Source organism: Hyposmocoma kahamanoa, unplaced genomic scaffold (genome assembly GCF_003589595.1).
Source record: "Hyposmocoma kahamanoa isolate Upper Pololo Valley unplaced genomic scaffold, ASM358959v1 78, whole genome shotgun sequence".
Lineage (NCBI taxonomy): Eukaryota > Metazoa > Arthropoda > Insecta > Lepidoptera > Cosmopterigidae > Hyposmocoma > Hyposmocoma kahamanoa.
Window position 1 is genome coordinate 18,584,947 of NW_020653945.1, and position 16,896 is coordinate 18,601,842.

General features: G+C 38.2%; 2 protein-coding genes across 2 annotated transcripts in view; one reads left to right on the forward strand and one right to left on the reverse strand.

Moving 5' to 3' along the window:
- The window catches only part of LOC113233418 (general transcription factor IIF subunit 1), a 15,807-nt gene extending 6,458 nt beyond the window's left edge, over positions 1–9,349 (forward strand). The window contains exons 6-10 of the mRNA XM_026468548.1: positions 1,036–1,273; positions 1,435–1,646; positions 2,706–2,837; positions 4,800–4,950; positions 5,731–9,349. Of these exons, the coding sequence (XP_026324333.1) occupies positions 1,036–1,273; positions 1,435–1,646; positions 2,706–2,837; positions 4,800–4,950; positions 5,731–5,938 (941 nt within the window). The 3' untranslated portion in view covers positions 5,939–9,349. The remainder of the gene's footprint in view (positions 1–1,035; positions 1,274–1,434; positions 1,647–2,705; positions 2,838–4,799; positions 4,951–5,730) is intronic.
- A 3,039-nt stretch (positions 9,350–12,388) lies between these two features.
- Positions 12,389–16,896, reverse strand: part of LOC113232928 (organic cation transporter protein-like) — a 63,307-nt gene continuing 58,799 nt past the window's right edge. Inside the window, exons 10-12 of the mRNA XM_026467833.1 lie at positions 16,110–16,285; positions 15,097–15,251; positions 12,389–13,890 (exon numbers count right to left, since the gene is read on the reverse strand). Coding sequence (XP_026323618.1) covers positions 13,824–13,890; positions 15,097–15,251; positions 16,110–16,285 — 398 coding nt within the window. The 3' untranslated portion in view covers positions 12,389–13,823. The remainder of the gene's footprint in view (positions 13,891–15,096; positions 15,252–16,109; positions 16,286–16,896) is intronic.

The window sequence follows — 16,896 nt, forward strand, 5'->3', positions numbered from 1 at the left end:
AGTCGTGCGCCTGGTGGTAAGCGACACGCCTATCCATAACAGTTGCAGTGCTACTCAGAGCTTTAAATCGCAAAGATCTTATGGGCATTGCCACTGCGTCACCCAGAAACATGACATGACAAGTCCCATGTGTCTGTAATCTCGCCAGCACCCTTACCGTTCCAAATCGGAACCCAATACTACTCAAATTACTGCTTTGCGGCAGAAATGAATAAGGTTTTTATAAAAAAAAGTGCGCATTTGACCTCCATCACACCTGACGGAAAGTGATGATGAGGTAGGTGGTATTTAGGTAGGTAGGTAGGTGAGGGAGGTAGGTATGTACATGCTACTACCTAAATAATGCTTATTCACTCTCGCCTTGAAAAGGCCCTAGTTATAGCGTTCAGGGAATGCGACTGCAGGCAGGGAATTCCACGCCTTAGCCATTCGCCATATAAATGTGGAAGTGTAACGCTTCTTGCGAATCTTTGGAATATCTATAATATAACTATTTAGCCTACCACTAGTCCCCCGATGATGGAAAGGGGGAGGCGGAATTAAATCATGCAATTTCATCATACACTATATATATTTTGTTTAATTGGATTTCGGCTTAATAGTTTTCGAGGTTGCTGGAGTATTAATTATGTCTTTTTTTAATCATATCAAGTGACTAGACGAAGAAGTCGTGAGCCTGGTGGTAAGCGACACGCTCGTCCATAACATTGTAGTGTCACTCAGAGCTTTAAATCGCGAAGATCAGACACTGCCACTGCGGCCGTCACCCTGAGACATGAGTTGACAAGTTCCATGTGCCTGTAATTTCAACAGCACCCTTCAAAGCCAGAACGCAACAATACTCACATTACTGCTTGGCAGCAGAAATAGGTAAGGTGGCAGTACTGCCCTGGATAAAAACTTTCACTAGGAGCTCTACAAGTTTGTATCTTCGAAGAGTTTTGTGACTTTATTACTAGCACAGAATTACACGACTATGTTTTTAAATGGTAAATATTTTTAATTCTACCTGTATTTCTCTTTATTTATTTTCAGATTTAAAGATCTCAGAAATGGACGAATGGATAGATTCAGACGACGACTCCTCAGATTCTGAAGGTGGCAATAAAGAAGAGGACAGTGACTCTGGTGCCAAGAAAAAGAAAGACAAAAAGAAAGGTAAAGCGGCTGCTAGCAAGAAAAAGAAGAAGGTGGGCGACGAGGCCTTTGAAGAGAGTGATGATGGTGATGAGGAGGGACGGGAAAGAGATTATATATCGGATTCTTCTGATAGGTATGTTTCTATACTTGCATCATAGATTTGGGATAAATATTAGGTTACCAGATAAGGAGGACCAATATAAGCTGAGCCCATATTTCGAAGCAATCTTTAGTACAACGTAACCTGGTCTTCATTTGCTTGGTTGAGAATATGTGGGTTGACTTTGTCCACAGTGAATCAGACCACGAGACTAAAGTTAATAAAGAACTTAAAGGTGTCGCTGAAGAGGACGCGTTAAGGAAACTCCTTACTTCCGATGAGGACTCTGAGGAGGAACAGGAGCAGAAGCAGGAGTCGGAACAGGAAGACGAACCCACCAAAGAGGGAGAGGAGAGAGCTAGCAAGCTCACAAAGAAGAAAAAGAAAGCCGATGAAAACAAGAAAGGTACGTGTATTTCATCGATTTTATATTTTATTTGTATATTATAATAACGAAATGCTGCGTTATAGGTTGTGAAAACCGCTTTATAATCGACACTAAAAACGGAGCCACCGAGAATTTGAAATTTTTAATGGAAATCAAAACATAAATAAAACTATATTTAAATATAATGTCGGAGTAAGATCGTAAAGGAGACGTTGAGCAAAACACCCTCGTCGCTGATTTTGTCAGGAATTACTTGATAATTATTAGCCTATTCACTTTTCGGTATCAATTTGTTTGGCAAAATAATTTTTATTTGCTTTTGTTTTGGCACTACTACAAATTATTAGTCGTATATCAGATACCGATAAACTTAAGAAATACTAATAATGTTAGGAGACTCAACATACCTTGCTTGGTCACTGATATAATGCACTTAAATCGATTTTAATATCAAACGTAAGAAATAACTGTCTAAAGATTGCACATAGACTCACACAAGTTACGGAATAATTACTATAAATATTTTACATAAAGAGCAAACTTTGAGCTGACGCACTTCACAACTGGCAGTAGTTGGCGACTCAGTATTTTTACGCGTGAAGTGAGTACTTTATTACAACTACGCTAATATACATTTTGATATTTGAGTTTTGTTACTTTGTATGGATGGGCCCCAGTGTGCGTGCGCCTCAGCATGGAGTTCACATGTTGACTCGGCAACTCTATATCATCTGCATGACTATTATTAATCTTTACAATAACAGTAATAATAATAATAACGCACACACTCATTGCTACAGGGAAAACCTGTATTGCGGGTGCCTAGACATACACAAATTACACCCAAATTCACGAGAGAAATAAATGTACGCTGTATAACAATTTCTCACGGCCCGGTAATCGAACCCGGGACTTCTGCGTGGCAGACCAGAATGGTAACCATTTGGGTACAGAGGCAGTTAATAGATTAACAATAAAAGCTTCGACTTTTACAATGAAGTTTCAATATTTGACATTCAATAGCATTTGAAAATTGCTCTTTATTTTGGTGTTTACCAGCTTAGCATTTGTTAACAGATTCGAGTAGCGAGTTCAGTTCAGATTCCGACACGGACCCGGAAAGCAGCACGGGCGCACCCGCCAGTAAAAAAGCGAAGAAGAGTAAAGACAAACCAAAAGAAGAAAAGCCTTCCGTTGCCACCGCTAACGGTACGTTTATTGTTGTGGAAATAGGTTTATAACTTTAAACAGTATCATTTGTTAATTTAAAGACGCGTGCATTTTATCAGAATTCTATAGAAATGTTTCTAACTTCAATTTGTTTATCAGTATCCCACATTTTCGAACGGACACAAAGGCTTAATATCTCACAAATAATTCTGATTTGCGCAATTAAAATCTTTTTTAAGTTAGGTGCATTCGTCTCTTTCGTTATCTGTAAGTAAACGAAATATGGAGCACTTTTGCGTTATGAGAAGGAGTTCTCCAAAAAGTGTGTAGACAGGGATCCCAAAAGTAAAAAATAAATATGAGTTGCCAGAACGCATATTTATTTTATATTTATTTATTCGGCCTTCGCCCAAAGTCCTTCATGAAGGTCGACAGATGTTGAGTTGGTATTCTCACCACAAATGAATTAAACTTCACATTGTGGCGGGACTCCCAATTGCTCGTCTCTCAGGGTAGCACTTTCAGCCGTATTTACTCCACAATATCCGCAAGGAAGCAATAAGCAAGGCAGCGTCTCTGGTGTTACACGGATGATCGTCTTCCTGCTACGTTACATAAAACAAAATCTTCATCTACAGACTACTACAAAAATTTAAATGGTTATTTATTTCTGTCACCAGTAGTTACTTTTTTTTATCGCAGCAAGCGGTTGTGCGGGACTCCTGAGCGGTAGCTCGGTGTACCCATTAAAACCGAACAGTTATGTCCACGGTCCTTAGAGAGGCACCCCAGGGTCCGGTTGCGCATAATACTGGGACGACGACTAGTTAGACCTAGGCTTAAACCCAGCGAAGGGTCAAGTCAGGCTATGGATGATGCAAATTTTTTGTAATATCAAGTGACGGGACGAACAAGTTGTGCGCCTGGTGGTAAACGACACGCCTATCCATGACAGTTGCAGTGCCAGTCAGAGCTTTAAGTCGTACATATCTGAGGGGCACTGCCACAGCGCCCGTCACCCTAAGACATAAGTTGGTAAGTCCCATATGCCTGTAATGTCACCATTGAATTTTTACACCGCGTATTTCTATGACAACTTAATTTTATGTGGCAGACAAATTTTTACAGAATTTTAAGGTATTCCGCAAAAAGTCCGCGGTGTATTTTTTTTATATTATATAAAATTTTTAATCTCCCAAGTTTTTGTTATTGATAACGAAAACGCGACATGCAATGAATGCTACCAAAAATAAATCTTATAACACGGCTTAAATTACCCGGGCGTAATAACGTTTGATTTGAGCGCTAAAATGTTGTATAAAATTAAATTCATGCGTCGAGTTCCACTAGACTTGTCGTTTTTTAAAGTAGGGGTACGCAAACATTTTTCTTTAAGGGACAGAAAAACAAGAAATTTCACTGAGAGCCAAAATAGAAAAAATGCATTTTTGAAATATTTTTAATTATATTATTGTATAGTGTTGTTGGTTACCTGTCAGAAGCCCGAAAGGACATTTTCCAGAAATAACGTTTGCTCGAATTTTCATAACATCGAAAGTAATATTGAGAAAAAAAATGTTTTTTCTTTTTTTCTGAAACTAATCGTGTCTTTGCGATAAACATCCAACATGAATCCTGAAAGAACAATGGTTTCGTTGTAATTCGGTTTTTGGAGTAATGAAAATTCGAACAAACGTCATATTATATAAAACGTTACGTTGTAACGATAGGTTACCAGTTTTGTTATTTTTTATTTTGTATGTCGATATCGACGAGACTGTCAAAATATACTTCGAGGGCCATACACTCCGGATTTAAAGCCTTTCGCCCTTTCGTACTTTGCCCAATACTGGTTTCAAGCAAAAAAAAAAGCAAAAGCAGCGTAATGAAAAAGTAATCCCTAACTGAACTATTTTTTTTATAAATGTTGTGTGTCATTTTGTATACTGTCTGTGATTTAGTGATTTGACATGTGAAATGAAGGTTTGATTAACCCTTTAGCAAGCGCGCCGAACAGCGCGAGCACGTCCCGGTCGGGCACGCCGACGCCGGCGTCGAATGCCGCCAGCGCCGTGGCAGCCGCCAACGCCGCCGCCGCGCACGCCAGCAACCATCAGGCCGCCAAGCGACCCAAGCTCGACGCCTCCTACACGTAACTCACTTTTTTTCACCTCTAAACGCTTGTTGCGAATTTCGGCCACAAAAAGTTGACGCCAAAAGTCTACCTAAGGCTGACATTTATAAAACCGACCTCAAAAGTACGTGGAATTACATCTATTTGCCAAGTTTTATTGCGTGTGATTAGCGGAAAGTGCGTGAAACGATTTCATCCCCTAGTTTTGACACTCTTACAAGCGGAATATTTTCTTCAAATTTAAGTAGGACCAATACTGGGGTACCCTCTTTCCAACAAAAAAGAATCATCAAAATCGGTTCACAAATGAGTAATCGCGTAACATACATCCAAAAAAAGTTCAGTCGAATGAGAACCTTCTTGTTTTTGAAGGCGGCTAATAAAACGAACTTTGAATTCGACTAAGCAAAAATGTTTAAGCAATAATTAAAATAATCTTTGAGTTTACTTAGTAATTTCTTGCTTACATTTAGACAAATTTCGTTTTATAAATCTCAGCCTTTAGACTTCCATTGTATGTATTGTGACTGTCAAGTTAGATATCTGTAGTTTGATATAGTGAAACTCTGTGCTTGTGACTTTATAATGCGCTTGTATGATTTTATCATCACCAATCCATGTCCCACTTCTCTAAAATTTTGTGAACCTTCTTTCACACAAGCTGGCAAGAGATATTGCTACTAAACATTTACAAATGTACGTAGCTTAGAAATTAAAGTTATAGGTACAAGCAAAAAAAAACTATGGCTAAAGTACATTCAAATCTGTGATTATGTAAACGGCATTATTTCATTCCAGCGAATGTGGCGTGACAGAAGAGGCAGTGCGTCGATATCTCGCACGAAAACCTATGACGACGACAGAACTGCTCACCAAATTTAAGTCAAAGCGCACCGGCGTCAGCAGCGAGCGGCTAGTCGAAACGATGACGCAAATACTCAAGCGAATTAACCCCGTTAAGCAAAATATTAACGGGAAGATGTACTTGTCTATTAAACAGACTTAAATATAGCTTGACTGCCAAAAGCATCGACCATCTATCATGTGCGGAGCACGGGAGGGGTAGTGTTAATTACCTGTTGAAATGTGATAAAATTCGAGTACAGCGATTTGATTCTTCGTAAAATTTTCAGTCGTTTATATTTTTTAAATTAATGTAGATAGGAAGCGTATGCGTTTAATTCGTGAAGGTGGCAATTATTGGTAATACATACTTCTGGAAAATCTGCTCCCTTCATGCCGAACAAAGTGGCCACCAGCCAGCCTGACGTCAGAATGCTGGCTGGTCAATTATACTTTTAATTTTTCAAAATATATCAAAGGTAGCAATTATTTAGAAAAGGGAGCAAATAGATAGCAATTCTTGAATATACACTCAGTGCCAGATGCGACAGGCGACCCAAAATCCTGACGGTCACGGTCACGCGGCGTGAGCGCGATGAAATTCGTATCTAATAAATGCGCCCTAACTCACTCAACATAGCCCCGCACCAGGGACTAGCCAACCACAAATGACACCCAAACTCACGAAAGAAATAAATGTAGGCCATACAAATATTTCTCCCGGCCCGGGAATCGAACCTGGGACCTCTACGTGGCAGTCCGACATGGTAACCATTCGGCCACGGAGGCAGTTAACTAATGCGGCAGGTAACTCTGCGTTAGTAATATAATTTTCTATAATTCTGCTACCGCGTTACTTCCAAACCGAATAGATTTACCCAATTACCTTTCCGTGTTTAGCAGGCAGGGTAGTACAACGATCGTGATTGGTTCATTCCGAACTCTATTACCAATTGACTAAGGCTGAGAATTATAAAACGAACTTTCGACTAAGCAAAAATGGCGGTCTTTTAGTATTTACAAAACGAACTTAACGAAAAACGCTTAAATTTAGGCAAAGTTTGTTCAGACACGATAAACTTGCTTAGCTCGCCATGTTTGCTTAGTCGAAATCAAAGTTCGTTTTCAATAAAAAAATGATTATTCGTGTTTCCCCCTCTCGCGTCCCGCACTTCGTACAAGGACGTAGTTTATGGCGGTTAATCTTCAAATGATTTCATGATGCCGATTCTGCAACACGTCTTCACTATATTTATTTGGTAGGTTTTTTATTTATTTTGTTTTTTCGCCGCGTACACACCGAACTAGTCAGGCCGAGCAAGAATTCGCCAACAAACGAAAATTTGGTGCCTTTATTGGCTTAAAAAAATAGACAAAAATCAGTGGTGCAACGTGAAAACAGAATTGAAATTCGAGTAATTGAACGAGACGATTGTAGTGATAAGTGATGTCACAATTTAATGGAGCAATAAGACGGAAATAGTGATATGTGACGTCACAATTTGACGGCGCAATATAAGCTACATGCATAAACCTTTTGACAGAGCATTCCTCCAATAATACTACATAATATGACACATTTTCAGTATGTACGTGCAAGTTGATTAAAGCAAAGCTTTTTGTGTTAAATACGCTATTGGTTGACGATTACGATTCCTTGGTGGTATAAAAGGATGAAAAGGTGATCCTTTTCATCCTTTTATGTCTCCTCTCTTTCGACATAACAAAGAATCTCAATGTTATTTATGGAATCGGGTATTCAACACTGTACAATCTTATAAACTAGTTTCCTCACAGCATATCTTATTTTAAAATGTCATTACTTGAAGGGGCTAAGGTGTTACGAGGAGGCAATGGACTTTGTTCCTTCCGTTCTGTAGGGCTTATAAATAAAACCAACATTTTTTCCAAAGTAATTTGGCAGAATATTAGTGACACTCAACTTTAACTTATAGCACATAGAAAAATTCAATATAAATTAAGGTTCGCTAGTTCGTTCCGTGGCTTAGATGTGGTATTGTTTGCCGGAAAACGTTGGTTCGGATCCATCCTGATCGAAGGAACTTTTTTCTTAGTGTTTGATCTTTGTATTAATAATTATTACACTTGATAAATACTTAGTTTAAATTTAAATAAAAATATTACTTACAATAGTTGTGATACGCGGTACTAAATTATACGTAGTGTAGAAGAGTTGCAGCATCGGCTTGGTCAATGTGTTAATGTTATGTGATAATTAAGTTATAATTTTAGTGAATGCATAAATAAAAATGACATTGTACAGTCAATGCAGCAGTTTTCTTTATTTAACATGTGGCTGCGCACGACTGGCCAGCTATCACCACGATAAAGGCTGCTGCCAATTTAGTATGCACTTTCAATCGCCTCCTGCGCAACCTCACGCAAACACAGTTTATCCAAAGTCACGCATTCTCGTACACACACAACACAAATGCACGTCCACACACACATTTTTAATTTTGTTCCTTTTTTTCCTATACATTGACCTACTAACAAATGTTTAAATAAATTTTAAAAATTGATCAAATCTTCTGGAGGTGACAGGCGGTCGCCTGGGCGACATAAAACACAGAATATCCCAATTTAGGCTTCAGCCTCTACTATCCCGTATAAAAAAACACTATGTATGTATTTGACATTGTTTTTTACGTATTTAATTTATTGATGAGTAGTGTATTTATTTATATGCACTTTTATTACAAGATATTCTTTGGTTGCACCCCCATTCCAACTGTTAAATTTATATCCTAAGGTTGCCTGGAAGAAATTGCTACTTAGTAATAAGGTTCGCCTATTGTACACACGCCAGCACATCAAGCTACACACTGACGTATCTTGCTCCGTTGGACCGGAGGCGAACAAAAATGTGTAGCCTGGTGTGCCATTGTCCGTACATTATCTCACTCTGTGATACTTGCGTTACGGTTCTGTATTGTCATTGTAATTTTTAATGTGTGATAAAGAATATTTCATTCATTTATTCATTCACCTTCTATTGTCACCTTCTATTGTTGCAGTTGTGGAGGAAATTAGGCATTTACTTATTAACTTGTAGCTGCTTCCGGTTTACCTATTGTCGTGCGCGTTTATTGAACCGTATTTGACTGCCCAAACGAATCAAACAATAAGGTACACATGCCATGAAAAGACCCGTAATGCATGGAACTATTCAAGGCTGTAAATAGTGTAGTTAGAGAGACCATGCCAAAGGTTGGACCATACTTGGTTACAACTGCATGAAACCACAGTGTTTTAGAGTGGAATTGCCTGTAATGTGTCGAAGCAATGTGACTTCTTTAGTAGGTCACTGGATTGCATATTGAAGGAAATGTTGAGTAGGCATAAGATTCTTTATATTGTAATTGAATTATTAATTCTATTTGCACTATGTACGAATAAACACACTATCTAAAATTGTTCCTGTTTCACTATACGTCGCTAATCAGATGACATCCCAACTACCTCACTGCACAACCAACCTAATATGAGAGCCTATTCGTATGTGCGAATGGCTATGGAGTGGAATACGCCGCCTGCAGACTTATTCCTTGAACGCTTAATATGGGCCTTTTCAAGACGAGAGTAAATAGTATGGTAAATAGGCATTATTTAGGTGTGCATGCTACAGTGTTGACTTCATAGTCAGTTTCCGTCAGGTGAGATTGAGGTTAAATGCGCACTTATTTTACAGGGCGTTCCGTTATCTGAAATTAGGCAATTGGCGTGGCTGTCTGGCACAATTATTACGATTATATTGTATTATAAAGGGCCATAACAGAGATCATCGGATTTCATTAGGTTTTTAAAATTAGGATTAGGACGGAATCGGAATCGAGGTTAGTTTGAGAAGAAAAAGACTCTAAAACATAAAAACTATTTTTTTATGTGCTTAAAATATTTACGTACATTATGAAAAATAATTATTATAATTCAGACTTTTCACTCTTATTGTACGTCCGAGACCATTCTTACACGAAAATATTAATTTCCTACATCACGCGTCATTATATAACGAAGTACCTATCATGTTAGAGCAAACTATATTTATTAACATTCGCGTATAAATTAAGTATATTACGGCCTATTTGCAAGTAACAGACGTGCACAATTTTCAACTACTAATTTTATAAATAAATTTCGCAATGAGCTGTCACGATTAACTGTGAACCAATTTTTAAAGTATCTACTCCCGTGCACAGCAGTGAGACGTATGCAGGTTGACACAATATATTCTTTGAAAACCAACTTAAGAGTCGATACCATCTCAGCTCGAATTCAAAATTTTCCCGTAATAATACGGTTCATTTTTCTTGGATCGATAGGCAGGGATGCTGGCTTCATTTCAGAATCTATTTTTTACAAATAAAATTAAAGCCATTTGAAAAATATATATCGCACACTTGCGTGTATACGTGTTCCATTTAGTTGTTGATTATAAAAAAAATCATTGGTTTTCTTGAAAAAATTTCGAGGTAAGTTTGTGTTTTTTTTTCTATTTTTAATTTTTTAAATTTTATTTATTTTTAATTTTTTAAATTTAATTCTTAACCATAGATTCTGCCCTACTTGTCATAAACATTGCATTTGCGTTTTGGTAATTAAGGAAATAATAATAGCTTTCGAGATGTTAGCACCTAAAGTATTTTTTTTCGTTGAAAAATGTCAATTATTTAGACTGATTTTGCTTAACAATAAAACTGAAACTAAATAAAATATAAAAAAACGGCTTTTATGAGGTTGTAGATCGCGTTTCGCTGATTAGTGATTAATGACATGTTAATTACCTATCTCAATTTCGCTAAAAATGTCGATTACATTGTTTATATTAGGGACTGCAGGATTGAAGTCCTTCAGTCCAAAGCCGTTTAAACATATAGAGAGTTACCATGCTAAAAAATTATAAGCACTTATCGTTTATAATTTGCATATTATAAGATCATTGTTTACAATTAAATAAAATTAATTTTATGCCCAGCACATCTTATTACATGCTATATACATATATTTACTTTTATATATTGCTATAGATTGATTACGTAGAACCTATTAGCACCTTTTGCTTTATACTTTCGGTAACAAATTGCTTTAAACCTTTCCTTATTACAACCATCATAATATTATTTATTATGTGCGAGGGAATAGGAAAAGAACTTATTTCTGTGGTTTTGTAACCAGTTTGTGACATGCTATATTATGTCGCCTTACTTTATCAAACTCGTATCATAAAGCACAAAGTAACTGAAATGCAAAAAATGCATTGTATACATATACAAGTTTGCAGGCTGATTTCACATCACATTTCCTTCACATTCACACGCTGGCCTTTACCTATTCTGAAGTAATGCATCCAAATTAACAGCACTGATTAGAAATTTAAAATAAATATAAATTTTTACCATCTCCTGAATAATCACTCTTTATACGTGACGTGTTTGAGAAAGTAAGGAATCGATTTTTTATTATTTAAGTCATCCGAAACCCAAGAACTTAACCAACAAGATAGCAGAATAACATCCTTACTGTTTACAAAAATAGTTAATAGTTTGTAGTACCACTTTACGCCAACATTGCCTTTACCATTACAAAGTAATTAAACAACGAACTACGGCATGGCCCTTTAAAGGGCCCACAAACGCTACGAAAAATAGGTGTCGTCTGAAGCGCAGGTCACGCCGCGAACGAAACTAAACTAACTTAGCTTAGCTCACGTAGCCGGGGCATCTAACTTAACTTGGCATTTAACTGCCTCCGTGGCCGAACGGTTACCATGCCGGATTGCCACGCAGAGGTCCCAAGTTCGATTCCCGGTTAGATTCGTCGGTTTGTCGCGTTTGACGGGAGGCTACCTAAATTAAAAACAAAATTAAAGGTTATAATAACATAGATTTTCCTCCTGCCTCCGTGGCCGAACGGTTACCATGCCGGACTGCCACGCAGAGGTCCCAGGTTCGATTCCCGGGCCGGGAGAAATTTGTATGGCCTACATTTATTTCTCTCGTGAGTTTGGGTGTCATTTGTGGTTGTCTATGTGTGTGTCCATGTCATCCGCGACACAGGGTTTTCCCTAGTGCGGGCATATGTTGAGTGTGTGCGTTATTATTATTATTATTATTATTATCTATTGATACTTCGGTCACACCGCGAACTAAGCTAACCCAGCTAACTAAACTAACCCAATCCCGCTAAGATATTTAAAATATATCGTCTTTCTGCCGCCCTTCACCCCCGCACGTATCCATAGTGTATTTTTTACCGCCTTAAAAAGAGAGGAGATTCTCAATTCAACAGCATTTTTTTTTGTATGTATGTTACGCGATAACTCCGGCGTTTGTAAACCGATTTTGGTGATTCTTTTTTGTTGGAAAGAGGGTACCTCAGTAGTGGTCTCATTTAAATTTGAAGAAAATATACCACCTCTAAGGGTGGCAAACTAGGTGATGAATCACTTTTGAGGTCGGGTTTTGCAACTACGTGAGCTAAGCTAATTTGATCATAACGTGTGTATGACAAAACTGTACAATTTACATACGATTTTTTAAAACTGTACCTTCGAACGCAACAGTATTAAAATTTGAATAGACAAATCGGACCCGGACGATACAATAACGAAAATTTAAAAAAATATAGAGAGAAATACTATAAACTATATTAAAAAAATTTAATATAGAGAGAAAATTAGATGTGCACTAAAGAGTCGTCTGTCTCATCGCGACACGGAACGAAAGATCACTACGATAAATAAATAAATAATAGACCACATCACTTATGCTCCGATTCCAAAGTAAGTAACTAAAGCACTGTGTTATGGAAATTGGAAACAACGACGGTACCACAAACATTCAGACCCGAGACAATATAGAAAAGTTTTCTACAATGACCCGGCCGGGGATAAAATTCGGGACCTCGGAGATGGTTACGAAAACCGGCTTGCAAGCCACTCGACCACGGATATATATGTACCGATTACACATGTGGAACAAAAGGTGCAGTCTGATAGTAACTATTTTTTGTAGCGTTTGTGGGCTCCATTATACTTTTGAATAACAAATCGAGTCATATACCAAATTATAAGACAGTCTAAAGCCCACAGTGTAAAGCCCAGTGTTCTTAATAGTTTGTACTCGAATTTTAAACTACTGGTTAATTACTACCCCCTATTATTGCAAAGTGTATTTATTTTGAACCTTATTATGTCTAATTATGACAATAGCCCCCTTTACACTCTATCCAAAGCCAGCACAGTAGTGAGCAATTGTCTGTTTGCAGTTATTTTAAACTAACGTTCTTTCGCGCTCGTGTTCGTTTTTGTTACAATGGAAAGAGCGTCCGTGTAAAGGCTAATATCGCAGAATAGACCGCGTGAAACTGGCGCGTGTTGGAGGGCGCGATTACGCGCGACTTATGAGCACAATCGCGCGGTTTTCCCTTTTCTTTCCAACGTTTTTACACGTGCGCTCGATCGCGCACGTTTGCTGTATCACGCGCGATAGAGTGTCTGCATCAAGCCCGCTATTGATGATCTAAGAAAGTTCTTATTATGAGACGAGGACAATTCCTTACATATTTCACCCAACGGATGACAAAACCTGTCTTACGGTTTTTAAATGAATAATGGAAGACTATATAAAGCACTATCATAAAGCATCGTTCACATGATCTACTATCACAGTCTAATTTAGACTAACTAACGCCAAGTCAAGCATTTCTACAATCAGAGCATAGCTAAAATATACCTTATTTATTGTCTAAGAGAGCCGTTTTAAATTCATGAAAGTAAAAATTCCTAAATCAATTAAGAGCCCTAAGTATATTCAAAACATACCTATCCGATTTTGAGATTTGTTAGTTCATTAACAGCAGAAAGAAATTATCTACATTTGATCTTAGAAACTGGGTTCAAACTCATAGTTAAACCACTGGTTTATCGCGTGATACTGTGCTCCTAAGGTATGTCTTAATTGGGATTCCTACTTATTTTTAAATTAGGTACAAATTAGATTTATGGTGTCATTGGAATACTGAATACGCTACGTGATCAGAGAGCTCTCTTTGTCTTTCTTCCACTCTTCGCTTGTCACGTCTCTCTCTGGTTTCCTGAAATTTATAAAAAATCATTAATACATATATTAAAAAGTAAGGTTCATTCAGATTGTCGCAGAACAGAATGGTAGCGATTTTGTTTTTGCTTTTGATATCAAATGACGGGGCGAACAAGTTGTGCTCCTGGTGGTAAGCGACGCGCGTCTCCATAGCAATTGCTGTGTCACTCAGAGCTTTCAATCGCAAAGGTCTGAAGAGCAGCGCCCTCATCCTGATACATAATATTTACCACACACAGTAATACGAATAGAACATAATAATATAACAATATTGTGGGAACAACAACAGTACGTGGAAGCAACAGGCTCAGTAATAATCCTTGTGGCTGTATGCCACGCGGTACTGATTACTGATTTCCAGACTGGCCTTGTAGACACATCGTTTTTCAACATAATCCAATTTAACTACACCACTGTCACCTCACGATAAACTTCGAATATTATAATAATTATATCTGTTGAAATTATTAATAACATTTAATAAATTAATTTAAAAAAAATGGTATGCCTATGACTATGCACGACTAATTTACATGTACAATAATAATAAGTTGACTATTTTAGTCCCATGTGTCTGAAATTTCACCAGCACCCTAACACTTCAAACCGAAACGCGGTAACGTTCTCATTAGCTACTGCTTGGTGGCAGAAATAGGCAAGGTGGCAGTAGGTACTTCCCTGGACGAACTCTTTCCCAAGGAGCTCTACTGCTACTAATGATTGATTGATTTGTAAATAATTGTGTAACGCACCTATAATAAATAGATGCGAAACATACATACATTCTAAAGAATTCTCGCGCGATCTCGGGAATTCCCGCAGTTATCGTACCGTACCTAATATGTACGTCACAATGTTTAAATAAGGTCCATTATACTATTTACAATTTCATTATTTACATTTCAATTCCATTATGTTCCGCGACTATGAACCTAAATATATTGTAATACCTGTGTAATATTGTAAAACGTAAGTGGAGATTTGGTTGTTCATCGCTAGTTTTTGGGTTGTACAATAATTCCTCTTTGTTGAAGTTGTTTGTTATCATACCGGTTGAAATGCGGATCCCAGTAATAATATCTCCTTGACCTACTCTTCCCATTCACAAATAGACGTCCAATTCCTTACTTCTATGATACACAAGCTTATTCTGCTCTCGAATAGCAACAAACTTCGTACTAAAATCGGCGTCAATACACACCCGCATAAAGAGTACTCCCTGACGAGTCGCTCGCCGTCGGCGATGGTTTGCGGCATGGGCCGGCCGCGTGTCTCGGGCAGCAGCACGCCGATGCTCGCTGCGATCAGCCCTATGATGCCCAGCAGAAGGAGTGGGAGTGACCGCCAATAACGCTCCTGTTAGAAGATAGAGTTAATAAGCAATTAACGTCACCGTTGAGGCCAATGAAAATAATTCCATAGTCATTACTTTTTGATAACTAAAGAAATTCTTGTCTTTGGTTATAAAAAAGTAACTAGTGCTACGTGTTTATAGTCAACGTAATATCTATAAAAATCAACTCTATCCCAAAGAGAGCAAAGTGCACTTCTGTTTAAAACAGAAATGCCATTACCATAACATTATTTAAATAAAGCAGCCTTGATGCCTGTATTATCCAGAACACACTCTGGATTTCAGGTTGGTGGAGCTTGTACAATCATAGGCATGGCACCCGTGTGTGATGTTAAGAATTATAAAGAATTATTGTGTATTTCTTTACAATTGCTAACATCTTATGGCGAGCCCCATATCTTTCTACAATAGTTTTGATTGCTATAACTACAATAGTGACCGTCCTTACCGACCTTCAGGGTATACGAGAACTTAGGGTGTGCGTGAACAGGAACCTTCTAAGTTCAGGTTCTGACCCCAGATCAGACCGTGTACAGGGTTGTCACAGACCGTTGTCACTGAATTCATCCGGTTCTCAAGAGGCTAGAGCCTCGGGTGAGCCAACCCGGGTGCATGTTCAGTACCTTCCTATTTTCCAGATAGATACCGGAGCTGTAGGCACGCTCACTTCCCGTTGTGTATTGCATAACTAACGATTGCTGCCGCTAAGCCGTTGACTCTAAAGTCCACTACCAAATCTCCTCTTTGGTGGCGGAGCTGTAAGGCACGTTCACTTCCCAACGCCGATGCGTCTCCAGAATATCTTACGGCCACTTAAAGCAGTGGCAAGTGTACTTCATAGGTAGTAACAAAAGACTTACAGAATACACTATAAACGGCGACACGACTGTACCAATGTAGCCGCTAACGTGCACTACGGAGGAGCCAGAAGCGCGTACGCCAGTCGGCAGCAGCTCTGTAGCCCACTGTATCGCAGCGTTATACGACATGTTTATGCAAAAACGTGCCATTATTGCTAACGCTACTTGCGGGATTCCTGTAAGAAGACAAAAGTAACATATTTATTGAGAATCATACAGACTAGTAATTTCGAGTTACTAGCACCAAGTTTAGTAGCAATAAAGCTCCTTGTGAAAGTGAGACGTATATTTAAGTAAAACAACCAGCTTCGGAAGATGCTCGTTTAAGAGTCGGTACTACCTCAGCTCGAATTAAAATTTTTCCCATACTAATACGGTTCATTTTGCTTGGGTCGTGCGGCAGGAACACTGGCTTTGTTTCAGACTTTATTTTTTTACTAACGAAATTAAAACCATTTGAAAAATGACAACGTATACATAGGGCGCACTATAAGTTTCCGGAACAGGCCACTTGCATAAACAATATTTAAAAAGTAATTACAACATTTGAAAATGGAACTCTCTGGCTGTAGAATGCAGTTTATTTCATCTGACTGTCACTTGTTTTTACATTATGGCGTCATTTTAGAAATTGGTTGTCTACATCACCATGGGTTTAACTCGTGAAAATTTTCGTAGTGTGATTTTCTACGGCTTTAAGTGTAATGTAAGAGTTCAGCGGAGCTTCGCTCAGCTTCAAACTGCTTTTGGCGATGAAGCACTATGCAAGACGACTATTTATAGCTAG